We start from the raw sequence: 13,538 nt of genomic DNA on the forward strand, positions 1-13,538 counted from the left end.
CCTATGTGACTATGGGTCCAATCATGCACTCATCATTCAGGATTCTTCATTAGGCAAAATGCCCACTGAATGGGGCATCAAAATATTTTCCATTTGAAAATATTGATCCATGTCAAAGCCAATGAATTTACCCGCAATGCATATTTCTTTATTGTATGAAGGCTATTGTACAATGGAGTTTGCAAAAAAAAAACCAAGAGGGGGGAAAAAAATCTCTGCTAACGTGGAATTGGAATCACTGAGAAAGAGGCAGCAGGTTAGGAGAAAAATAACATATCTTATTCCAAACCTGACTTGTTGATTCCTTGAAGTTTGCAACTAACAGGAAATCTTATTTATTATTTAGTATTTAACATGTTTGATTCCTTATTTACCCTCTCAGTCTCTCCACAGCCTTATGCTGAAAAAGTTGAAATAAATGGCTGCATAAATTATGTGAAACTTCTTAAGGAGTCATTGGTTTCTTTGCATACTATGTTTAGATTTCTTCAGTAACTGGTTGCAGTTACACTGCATACATCTAGTCATTCAATTTTTCCACTGCTCTAAATGATATCTGTTGCATAAAATTCATGTTTGCTGTAACACTAGCGTGTCTGAGGTAGATTCAGACTATGTAGACCAAGGCCATGATACTCAAATATATTTAGGATCCTAAATACCATTGATTTATGTGGGATTTAGGCACCTAAAGACCTGGGCCTAAGGCCCCAATCTGGGAAGGAATATGTTTGGTAGCCCCCCTACACCAAGTCCTACCGATTAAGTGTTGCTAACATGATCCTATCACAAGTCTTGAGATATCTGCTGTTTCTTAAATCCCCAGCTCCCAGATTCATGTGATTACATGAGAATCTCATCTTTCATTTAAAAAATAAATGTTTTTAGCTTGTATGGTTGTAGTGAAAAACTTGAGGAGGTGGCCAAAGTGTACACTACAGCCTCAAAAACTGAAAAGTAAATAACAGAGCAGCTGCAGATTATTTTAAAAAAATCTTATGATTTTTGGAGTTGTCCTGATTTTTGAATGCTTAGGGCTGGCAATATTCCTGACTTCAGTTTGATTTGCAGAATTAGGGCCTATATTACTAGGGTTTCCAGGTGTCCGGTTTTCAACTGGAACGTCCGGTCGAAAGGGACCCTGGTGGCTAAAAGTCTGGTTGGTGGCACAGGAGGGGCTAAGGCAGGCTCTCTGCCTGCCTTGGCTCCGCGTAGCTCCCAGAAGCAGCGGCATTTCTCCCCTCCGGCTGCTACACGGAAGCGCAGCCAGGTGGCTCTGAGTGCTGCCCTGTCCACAGGCGCTGCCCCCACAGCTCCCATTGGCCAGGAACCACAGACAATGGGAGCTGCGGGGGAGGTGCTGCAGACAGGGCAGTACACAGAGCCACCTGTCTGTGCCTCTACAGAGGAGACGAAGGGGGAACATGCTGCTGCTACTGCTGCTTCTGGGAGCTGCCTGAGGTAAGCGCTGTCTGAAGCCTGCACCCATCACCCCCTCCCACACTCCTGCCCCAGCCCTGATCCCCCTCCTGCCCTCCAAACCCATCAATCCCAGCCTGGAACACCCTCCTACACCCCAAATCCCTGAGCCCAGCCCCACCCCAGAGCCCAAACCCCCAGCCAGAGCCTTCAGCTTCCCGCATCCCAACCCCCTGCCTCAGCCCAGAGCCCCCACCCACACCCTGAACCCCTCATTTCTGGCCTCACCCTGGAACCTGCACCCTCAGCCCAGAGCCCATACCCCCCACACGCCCCAACCCCCTGAGCCAGCCTGGTGAAAATGAGCGAGGGTGGGAAAGCGAGTGATGGGGGGAGGAGGAATGGAGAGAAAAGGGGGTGGGGCCTCAGTGAAGGGTCAGGGTCAAGGCCTTGGAGGAGAGGCAGGGCACGATGTGGGGCAAGGGTGTTTAGTTTTGTGCAAGTAGAAAGTTGGCAACCCTATATATTACTAATTCTTCTCATGAAAAACAGCATGCCCACTGCTTATTTTAAATGCACAATTTTAAATCTATCCAAAAATAAACACCATGAATCTACTACGGAAGCAGGTTGAATTAATTTCCCTTCATTTTCAAAATCCTTCATTGATTTGTCTGTGATGAACAGGCACAATAAGTCAAGCATCTGTTTAGTGTTTACTTTTGCATTCCTTGCACCCCCTAACTGTGTTTTACCAATTGCTTTGAAACATTTAACACTGTATATTAGCTTTCCACAGTGGGATCTCAAAGCATTTTGTAATTACTTCTCACAACTCCCACCGTCCTGATTAAAATCCCCATTTTAAAGATAAGCAATACAGTCAGACGCTAGAGTTTCCTCAGCAGTAGAGAATTTTGCAAAAGTTGCAGAACCTCAACTTTTATTAAGAATTTCTAGTTCTCATGGTTGCTGAGGTTTAAAAAGATGAAAACATGCAACTGAAAGGCTCCGGACTGAGAAAACAGGTACAGAGAACAAAGTTTTTTTTAAAAACATTGCAGTTTTGGGGCAGCCCTACCAACTCATTATTTGAGACTGGCAAAACTGAAATTCCCTTTTAATACCAGTGGCATCCATGGGATATTGTGTCAGGTTATCTGGCGGTGGGAATGGAAAGCCCAAAAATTAAGTCCCAGGCTTTGGCCTACTTCTGAGGGCAAAAGTCCAAGGCTCCTAGGTCTCTACAGCAAACCCTGTCAAGCTCCTTTCACTCTTTACAACAAAGAAAACAAATAAAGAATTAAGCAGTGGTATCAGCAGGCCTTTTTGGAAAGTGTTCAGTCACTTGTTGCTCCATGTGGGCACTCTATTCCAGAACAAAAGTAACTTTATGCCAGAATAATTAGTGCACTTCCCAATCAGAGTAATTCTGGAATGAAATCATTTTATTCCAGAATATCATCCGCTTGGGGAGCTATTTCAGAATACCTAGTCTGGTCAATGTCCCCACTTAAAGGAGTCTTAAGGATCCAAAAAAACCCCAACCCACTCCTAAGGTTCTCCTAGCTCCAGCAGGCTCCACGCCAGACTAGCAGTAATCAAAGCCCATTTTCTTTTCCCTCTGAAAAGCCACTTCTCGAGGGCTGGTTCCTGTTTAAATAGCTGCCTTCCTGGGATCAAGTGAAAGATTCCATGCCATACTTGGCATGTAACACAGGTTCTATGGCCCTTCCCGACCCTGGCCTTGCCTGCCTGCCTGCCTCTTGTCTCCCCACTGCAATGTGGGGTATGCACCCTCCAGGACAGGTGGCTTCTGGTGTTTTCACCACCATGTTAATTACATCCCAGTGTAAGCACAACTGCAGCGACTTGATTAAGTGTTTAGGTTGGAACATAAGTAGATTCTTAAATAAATAGAAAACATACACCAGGCTTTGGGCAGCAACTCACTGTTTATTATATTTAGAGAGATCATAGCATTAAAATGACTGCTGCTATCCAATAGTCTGTCAAAATGGACTATACAAAGCTACAAGCCTAGCACAATTGGGTTCCTTGGTGCTCTGAAAATACAATAATAATAGATGGAATGGCAGTGGATAGCACTGAGACAGGGAGCCAGGAACAGAACTTAAGAGTTCTGAATGCCTTGTTCTCTGCTCTGTTCTACATACAACACTTCCTTTTACATATGTAAAGAACTTACCTATGAATCATCTCTTCCTTTTGTTTGCTTGTGTGGCAATAGTCACCTGTTTGTTTATTACTTCATAATTCAAACAGATTTTGATAACACTGAATTCCTTTGTTGTGAGTAAGAGTAGTAAAAGGGGATGAGTTACCATGCAATAAATTCCTGCTTATGTACATGCATATGTTATAATGAGCAGATAGTATTAGGAGTTTAAAAAAAAAAAAGGAGCGAAAGAAAACAGTGGAATAATAAACGGCTTTCACTTGAAGTTGAACATGCCTGGAAATATTTTCCTAGATATTAAAAAAAAAATCCTCATTAAAACAATACATCGAAGGCATAAATACAACTTAAACATAGTGTGCATTTTACAAGAGAAGACTATACTGTCTGAATACACGTATTCTGAGCTCACTGTTCTCCTTGTTCTTTCTCTTTTTTCCTCATCCTTCTATGTAATTTTAAAATTTTAATTGCTGCTGATCTTTTTCCGCTATAATATTACCTAGCTCTCTTATAGCACGTTTTATCTGTAGACCTCAAAGTGCTTTAGAAAGAGAGAGAAGTACCATTATACCCAATATAAAAATGATTAACTGAGGCATTTGCCCATAACAAATCAGTGGCAGAATGCAGAACAAAGCCCATGTCTCCTGACTCTCACTCCAAGTTCCTGTCTAGTGGACTACACTTCTGTAAACTGGTTTGATTATTCGCTAATGGACTGACCTGTTCCCAGTCAAGTCAACAGTAGTTTTAGCGTAGGGACACAAGCATTCCTATTCTGGATCAAGTCAGAGGACCATCCAATCTAATATCCTGTTTCTGGCAGTGGCCCGTCGTAGATGCTTCACAGGAAGCTGCAAGAAACTCCACAGTGAACAATTATGGAATATCCAATTATGGATTGTAATGGAAGCTTCATCCTAACTGACTTTAGTCAGTGGCTGGTTTATGCCCTGGAGCTATGTCTTTCTATTCCCTTTAAAATTAATTTTTAATTCCTTTCTAATGGTGATGCTCTCATTATCTACAAACAGGATACCTTTTAAAAAAAATCTACTAAACCCTTGGCCTCAGTGATATCCAGTGTCAATGAGTTCTGCAGGTTACTCAAACTGTGTATATTTTTTTTTTAAAAAAAAAGTATTTCCTTTCATCAGTTTTAAAATTTGTTGTCTTTCAATTTCATTGAATGTCCCCTTGTTTTTCTGTTATCAGAGAAAGAAATGAGTGCCTTATTTACCGTCTGTTATGGGTAATATGAACCTTTCAAGAGCCCAAAGGGGTCTCTCCTGGTTAATGTTTCCCCATGCCCCAGTTTTGCCTCACCAAAGAAAGAGGAGGTGGGGGGATAGGTAGGACCCAGAGGATGTTTCCCCTCAGCAGCTCAAGACAGCTGCAGCCAATCAAGGGGAGCCTATATAAACAGGCAAGCCTGGTAAAAGGTGGTTGCTGCTCTACAGAGGAAAAGGAAGGAGAAGACAAAGACATGTATATGTGTGCTATCACCACACTTTGTGACCAGTAGGCATTCAAGATGTATGTAATTTGTTTGTGGTTTAATTTCTGCTCTGAGCATTACTTTTTCAAGAGGTAGTTTCATGAGCTGAAGATTTTATGAAAGGAGTTTACTATATGGTTTAGTCCTTTTAAAATAAATTATTCTCTTCCGAAAAGGCTTCTCTTTTTCTGCAGGGGTGTTTCATATTCATGAGAAGGCTGATAAAACCAGGCACAGAACCTGTTGATATCCCTTGTAGATCTTATCATATCCCCTCAGTTTTCCTTCAAAACCAAGCAGTTCTGATATTTTGTTAGTTTGTACAGAAACTTTCCTGCATCTGTAACACTCCTAATGCCTGTCCCTGAATTTGTCTCTACTTATACTGTCATCCTTTTTGAGGTAAGATGACCTGTTCTGAAGTAAATGCACTATTTTTTTTCCTCTCATACCTTAAGACTCCAGATGGTTGTTTGCTTCTTGACCACTAGCTTCTCCATGCGTGGTTGTTACTTTGGAACCCAGCAAAGTGTGAAAGTAGTTCAAGCTTTTCCTTACCATGAAACTATTAATCATGGATATGACTTGCCATTGTGATGTCCATTCAATTAGCTTTGTTAGGTCACTCTGCAATACCTGTCTTTATTCTAGACTAGGGTTGATGATTAATCGCAGTTAACTCACACGATTAATTCAAAAAATTAATTGTGATTAAAAAATTAATCGCAGTGTTAAACATAGAATGCCAATTAAAATTTATTAAATATTTTGGATGTTTTTCTACATTTTCAACTATATTGATTTCTATTACAACACAGAATATAAAGTGTACAGTGCTCACTTTGTATTATTATTTCTGATTACAAATATTTGCACTGTAAAAATGATAAAAGAAATGGTATTTTTCAGTTCACCTCATGCAAGTACTGTAGTGCAATCTCTTTATCATGAAAGTGTAACTTACAAATGTAGATTTTTTTTGTTTTGTTACATAACTTCACTCTAAAACAAAACAAAGCAAAACTTTAGAGACTACTAGTTCACTCAGTCCTACTTTTTTTGCAGCCAATCACTAAGACAAACAAGTTTGTTTACATTTACAGGCGATACTGCTGCCTGCTTCTTATTTACAATGCCATCTGAAAATGAGAACAGGCATCTGTATGGCACTTTTCTGCCAGATATACTAAACATCCAAATGCCCCGTCATGCTTCAGCCACCATTCCAGAGGACATGCTTCCATGCTGATGATGCTTGTTAAAAAATAATGCGTTAATTAAATTTGTGACTGAACTCCTTGGGGGAGAATTGTATGTCTGCTGCTCTGTTTTACCTGCATTCTGCCATAAATATTTCATGTTCTAGCAATCTCAGATGATGACCCAGCACATGCTCGTTTTAAGAACACTTTCACTGCAGGTTTGACAAAACACAAAAAAAGGTACCAATGTGAGATTTCTAAAAATAGCTACAGCACTTGACCCATGGTTTAAGAATCTGCCGTCCAAAATCTGAGAGGGATGAGGTGGGCACATGCTTTCAGAAATCTTAAAAGAGCAATGCTCAGATGCGGAAACTACAGGACCCGAACCATCGAAAAAAGAAAATCAACCTTCTGCGGGTGGCATCTGACTCGGATGATGAAAATGAACATGCATCGGTCTGCTCTGCTTTGGATCGTTATCAAGCAGAATCTGTCATCAGGGTGGTTGAATCATGAAGGGACATATGAATCTTTAGTGCATCTGTCACGTAAATACCTTGTGAGGCCGGCTACAACTGTGCTGTGACGTTATGTGACGTTAAAATCTATATGATTTTATTAAAATATGCTAATGAGTTAATATAATGTAACTGGAATATGCTTCATGTAAAAGGTCTCTTGTAAGGTATCATTACAAAGCTTATAATCTACTGAGTGTATCAGAGTAGCAGCCGTGTTAGTCTGTATTCGCAAAAAGAAAAGGAGTACTTGTGGCACCTTAGAGACTAACCAATTTATTTGAGTATAAGCTTTCGTGAGCTACAGCTCACTGCATCCAATGAAGTGAGCTGTAGCTCACGAAAGCTTATGCTCAAATAAATTGGTTAGTCTCTAAGGTGCCACAAGTACTCCTTTTCTTTCTACGGAGTGTAGTCATCCTATTTGTATAAATGTATCACTCTTGTATCTGAAATTAGAAATATGAAATATAACTCTGAGGTCCTATTGTAGTTATGCAAAGTGTGGGCCATTAATGGTGGTTTGGAATCTTAATGGCTCCCATTAACCAGGACAATTATCCTGTAGATGGCTCTGTTTTACTTGTAAGTCTTCCTGTATACCTGTGGGCTGGAAAGTGGGTAATGAATTCTTACAGTGACATGTGATGGATGTCACCTGAACTGGAATCCATCTTTAACCTGGTGCTTTTCCATTCAGAAGAGGGGTGGGAACCCAGAGGGACAAAGGATTCCCGCCTTATGCAAAAGATATATAAGTGGGTGGAACAGAACAAAGGAGGCGGCCATCATGAGAAATACCTTAGCTACCACCTGAGCTGGAACAAGGGCTGTACCGGGGAAAGGATTATGCCCAGACTAGGAAGGTGTCCAGTCTGTGAAAGAAACTTACTGAAACATCTCTGAGGGTGAGATTTTTATCTGTATTCACTTTTATTACTGTACTGGACTAGACTAGACAGGGTGCTGGAGTTCCAAGCTGGCAGGGAAAGCATGGGCAGAAGTAGTCTTGGCACATCAGTTGGAAGCCCCAAGCGGGTTTCTGTGATCCAGTGCATGACACGTGCCATGCGAACGCCTGTTCTCACTTTTAGGTGACATTGTAAACAAGAAGCTGGCCGTATTATCTTCTGCAAATTGCGAACAAACTTGTTTGTCTGAGCGATTGGCTGAAGTAGGACTGAGTGGACTTGTAGGCTCTAAAGTTTTACATTGTTTTATTTTTGAATGCAGTTATTTTTTGTACATAATTCTACATTTGTAAGTTCAACTTTCATCATAAAGAGATTGCACTACAGTACTTGTATTAGGTGAATACAAAAATACTATTTTGATTTTTACAGTGAGAATAGTTGTAATAAAAATAAATATAAAGTGAGCACTATGCATGTCTTCTGTGTTGTAATTGAAATCAATATATTTGAAAATGTAGAAAACATCCATAAATATTTAAATAAATGGTATTATTATTGTTTAACGTCGATTAATTTTTTTAATTGCTTGACAGCCCTATTCTAGACTAACCTATTCTTCTGTGTCCTTGACAAATTTTGCCACCTCACTGCCTTTTTCAGGTCACTAATACTAGTCCTCACACAAGCTGGGGAACCTCACAATTAACATCTGCCATATTGAAAATTTCCCATTTGTTGTTGTTTTCTGTTAACCAGTTTCTCATTCATGACAGAACACCACCTATCCACCCTTGTGAGGGACTCTGTTGAAGGCTTTGTGAATGCCAATGAAGTGTTAGTGGATATTTGGCTAATATGCTCAATAGCTGTAGTAGGTGAGAGGTACAGCTTGCTTCATGTACCATTCTGAGCTCCTGCAGACCCCCTTGGGGTCTGCTAGGTTTGGAGTTAGGCCCTAGACCATATTTTCTATGGGGAAGGGGGTCGGGGGGAGAGAAACTTTCTACATGGGGAGATTATCATTGAAATTTCCTCCCCAAAATGTCTTTTCCTGAAGGCATAATCAGAAGAAGAGAATGAACTGGGCCTGTATATAGTACATATGAGACAATTAGAGTCTTGCATTCTGTGGCTGACTGATATATCAGGTATAAAATACCTAGGCTCTTTCAGACCACTCAGATTTGCTCTTTATCTGTCCAAGGGCAAACTCTTCAGTAAAAAGAACAGGAATACTTGTGGCACCTTAGAGACTAACAAATTTATTAGAGCATAAGCTTTCGTGGGTTCCTGTGTGTATACATGTCAGTCATTGAGATTCTGTTAGCATGAAATATACCATGGGGCTTTTCATCAGAGCAGAGATTTGTCCCGATAGTCTTGCCTAAACGTGTCTCCTAGTAATATGAAGGTGGCAGCCTTCTCTAACAGAAGTGGGTGTATAGTTCACAGAACACGCTGGGATGAAAAGGGATGTATAAATCAAAGGAAACCTCTCTAGTGGTGAAACACAAATGGGAGAATGGGTTTCATTCCTGACACTGATTTTAATGACCATAGAGAAAACAGCCTAAGTGCTCTCATCCTCGGTTCTACCTTGCATGGGTGATGGTGTGAGTTTAATAAATGAAGTGTTTTGATATACTCAATTGGTATAAAACTGAAAGGATTAATAAATGGTATTTTACCTTAAAATGGCTACTAGCCAAAAAGTATACGTAATCTCTAGCAGACACATCAGGATGCTTTGAGCATCCCAAGAAACCTAGGCCACTACAGTGTGTGTTCAGCTTTGTGCTGTCTTCCATATACTGCTCATTGTGCCTAGCATTATTTTTCTCTCTTAGTGCACTAGGTGTGTGTGTGGGGGGGCGGGTGGGATCCACAAAGGGACATAGGCATTGCAATGGTGAACATCACAGCTCCTAAACTTTAGGCACTAAGAAAAAAAATCACAGGAACAGAACTACAATATGAGCTAGGCACCTATAAAATGCATGAGGAGAGAAAGGCAAATAGGAATGTGATCCATAAAAGCCAGTATGTTAGGTGGGGAACTGCCTAAGCTAGCCAGTGGGAGATGCTAACGGGGGCCGAGGGGGGGGGGGCGGTGAGGTGTTGTACTTAGCCCCACCCCTGTCATAGATCTAGACAGCACCACCCCCTGCAGCCGAGACTTATCTCTGCTTATCAACCCACAACCAGGAACCTCCTGCCCAGAATCAGGTGGTTTAGGTGCCTACTCTGCTGCTTGAGCAAATGAGTGAGCCTCTGCCTCGATCCACACAAAATGGGAGGAGAGATGGTGGTGCCACCCCTTTAGCCCCGTGCTTAGAGCAATTGCCTAGGATGTGAGACCCCAGTTTTGAATCCTTCTCCCCTCTGGCAGAGAGGGGGAATTGAACCTGTCTTCCACCTCCCTGGCAAGTGCTGTAACCACTGGGCTAAAAGTTAAAGGTGGGTACCGACATGTTCGTCTCTTCCTCTCTCCCGCCCTTGATTTTGAATGGACCCAATCCAGTAAGTGGCCTCTGAGCTTGTGAACTGGATCAGGCCCTGCACGCAATTGAAGTGGCTGAACCCTACCTTTCCTTGTTTATGAATGGCTCTGGGATGTAGGCAGGAGATAGGCATCTGGATGCCTAGAGAGAGAGAGAGAGAGAGAGAGAGAGCAGTGTGCATGTCCAGAGTCTGCAACACAGGTGCCTAGGGAACTTTTACTTTTAAAACTGTAGGTGCCAGGTGAGTTTTGGTACCTAAGGGGTTCAGTGCAGGTTTTGTGGAGCCAAAACTGGGCCTTACCCGACTAAATGCTTTTATGGATCTGGGCCCTAGTTTCTCCTTTAAGCTCTCCTCTGAACACACTGACTAAATCTACCAGCTTTAATCTACCACCCAACGCTTTATTTCTGAAAAAAGGGAGTGGAGTGTGTGGGGGGTGGGAGGAAACCACTACTAAAAATGCCAGCCCCAGGTGATGTATTCCTCTTGTGATCAGCTGTGACTTTCTGGATTGGAATGGAAGGATTTCGATTGTAAACTCACTGGGGTAAGGGCTATGCTCCAGCTCACAACCACGTTAACCTGAGCACACGGGGAGGGCGTCAGTATTTTACAAGTGGGAAAGCTCAGGCATAGAGAGCCAAGGCCGAGGTGACACAGACGGGGAGGGAGGCAGGGCGGGAATCCTGCCGCGCAGTTCCCGGTTCTAAGCACTAGCCCAATCTGCCGAGGGGCAAGGCTAGTTTGAAACGCCCCAGCCCATCGCTGCCTGGGGGAGTAGATGCCTTGGGGCCCACCCCACCATGCTCCTGGGCAGAGGGAAGGTGCGGCTGAGGGTCCCCAGCCGGTGCCCGGGGGAGGGGGGCTGAGCGCCCACGGCCGGTGCTGCTCTGTGCCCAGCCCCCAGCGCCTCTCCGCCTGGGCAGAGGGAGGCGCTGTGCTGTGCCCACCCCCGTGCCCTGGGCAGGGGGAGGCGCCTGCCTCCGGTGCACCGTGTTTACAGTAGCAGCGGCGGCAGCTCCGCGGGGGCAGCGCTTTTACCTGCATTACAGTAGCACCTGGAAGCGTGAGGCGAGCCCCGCGCTCCCCGGGGCCGGGCCGCATCGAACCCGGGCGGGCAGCGGCAGGGCGCGGGGCCCCTTCACGGAGCAGCTCCGCCGGCGGAGGTGCAGGTGCCAGGCTGGGCCGGGAGCGGGAGGAGAGGAGCCACCCCCAGGCCCCGGGCACTCGCCGGGCTGCAGGAGCCGAGCGGAAAATGGAGGCTTGAGGGGAGCCGCCGCCTCGGGGCGCTGGACAGCGCTGGGGAGCCTGTGCCGGTGATCGCCTGGCACCGCCCTGCCCCCTGCCCCAGCGCCGGGCACCTAGCACCGCCCTGCCCCAGCGCCGGGCACCTGGGACCGCCCGGCACCGCCTTGCATCGCCCGTTGGCCCCCCGAGCGGAGGATGTGACTCCCGCCGGTTCCTCCTTGCAGCGGCTGGGCGGATCGGTGCTGCCCGCGGAGCTCTGGGCCTGGCAAGGGACGGGGATCCTCGCCCACCCCACCCGCTCTCTTCCCCCCACCCGCTCCTTCTGCTCTTGCGAGGACCAGGGGCTGAGCTCTTTATGGGGCAGTTCAACCCGGCCTGGAGAAGATGCCAAGGAAGGAGCTACCTTTGCCAGAGGGCTGGGAAGAAGCCCGGGACTTCGATGGGAAAGTGTATTATATCGACCACATCAACAAAACCACCAGCTGGATCGACCCGAGAGACAGGTATGAGGCCGGACCGGTTTGACGCCCTCGCTGCCTTTCAGGGAAGCCAGGCAGGTGCAGGGAGAGAGGTGTCTGTTCACCCAGCCACAGCCTGCCCTTGGGCCGGAGGGAAGAGGCAGTGCAGGAGCACAAACAAAGAGCCTGATGCTAACGGGGGACCTTCTTGAGACCTAACTGGGACTCACTGGACTTCCCCGACAGCTGGCCCAGGAGATAGCTGTGTTTGCTCAGCGTGTGTTGCTTCAGTTGCCAATGGCGCAGACCAAAGAGGCTTTATTACCAAGATTTGTAGAGCACCCAGCACGGGGTGCACGTTTATATGGCTTGGATTACTTTGATTTACCCCCCCAAACCACTTCTCTTTCTATGGGGAGGGAGCTCGCACCACCGTAGGATATACCGGCAAAAGCTCAGTGTTAGGGGACCAGCAAAAAGAGCCTGGAGAAAGTGATGTAGCTAGCTTGAATTTTGCTTGATCCCCACAATCTTTTGTCAGAGCACTGCTAGGTTGCAGCTTGACTCATAATAGCTTTCACATTGGGGGGGGGAGGGGGAATGAATATACCAGACCATATTTTCTGGTGCTAATCTGCTACTCCTGGATAAGGTTTTTAGTAAACAAGTGATTTGGTTTTGGTTGATGAATAAATGCATTGATCAACCATATTTATGTATTGATCCTGACTGGCACTTCTAAATGCTTTTCTCATACAAATTAAAATGGTTAGGACTAAATTCTCTGTACCTCCTTCAATGTGTGGTATGGGGACTTTAGATTCATAGGTGTGTGTGTTGCCACCTCTGCTGAGGAAAGGCTAATACACACAGCTGAGGTTTAATTGAATAATATCAACATATGTATCAGTCATATGTATCCCGGAAAGAGGACCTTTACTGTTTCAAATGTTTTCATGCTGCCCCTCAACTTAAAGGAAGACCACCCCATCCCAAGCCTGCAGTTTGACTCCATTGAGATGATTATAGTCTTTGATGGAAGAGGGGATTTCCACTCCTGTAACTTTGGCTACTAAGAGCCCTGCTTATAATGTTCTTTTTGCCCTCTAATTATAAAAAGTGACTTTTTAAAGTTTTGATCCTTAAATACACCATGATAATATCTGACTATATAAAGTGTGACTTGGGGAGTTTACCTTGGAATGTCCTGGTTGCTTTAAATTTGTCAAACTATTAACATTCTGCAATTTTGGGCCACATTCTTCCCTAGTTAGACAGGTGCAACCTGACTGATTGCCTTTATTATTTTTGCACTGCTGACACTCAGAGTTGACTTTAGCCTTTTGTTTAAGTGTGTTAAACAGTGAAGAGCTAAGTGGCAGTGTAACAGCTACTTGGTAACCATTAGAGTGTTAATGAAAGTGAGAGACATCCCTTGGCTGATGTCATGACCTTCTAATTGTCCTGTATACTATAGTCAACCTTTTGCCCAGCTCCAAAAGCACTCATTGCTTGAAGAGTTGTCAAAGATCTGTTTTGGTGTGCTAGTAATAGTACTCTTATATGTCTACCC

The 13,538-nt window shown here is 44.4% G+C and overlaps 1 protein-coding gene across 1 annotated transcript in view; it reads left to right on the plus strand.

The window, feature by feature from the left end:
• The first annotated feature begins 10,997 nt into the window (after positions 1–10,997).
• The window catches only part of WWC1 (WW and C2 domain containing 1), a 138,022-nt gene continuing 135,481 nt past the window's right edge, over positions 10,998–13,538 (plus strand). Inside the window, exon 1 of the mRNA XM_073355938.2 lies at positions 10,998–12,010. Within this exon, the coding sequence (XP_073212039.1) occupies positions 11,892–12,010 (119 nt within the window). The 5' untranslated portion in view covers positions 10,998–11,891. The remainder of the gene's footprint in view (positions 12,011–13,538) is intronic.

This window comes from Lepidochelys kempii, chromosome 8 (genome assembly GCF_965140285.1).
Source record: "Lepidochelys kempii isolate rLepKem1 chromosome 8, rLepKem1.hap1, whole genome shotgun sequence".
Taxonomy (NCBI): Eukaryota; Metazoa; Chordata; order Testudines; family Cheloniidae; genus Lepidochelys; species Lepidochelys kempii.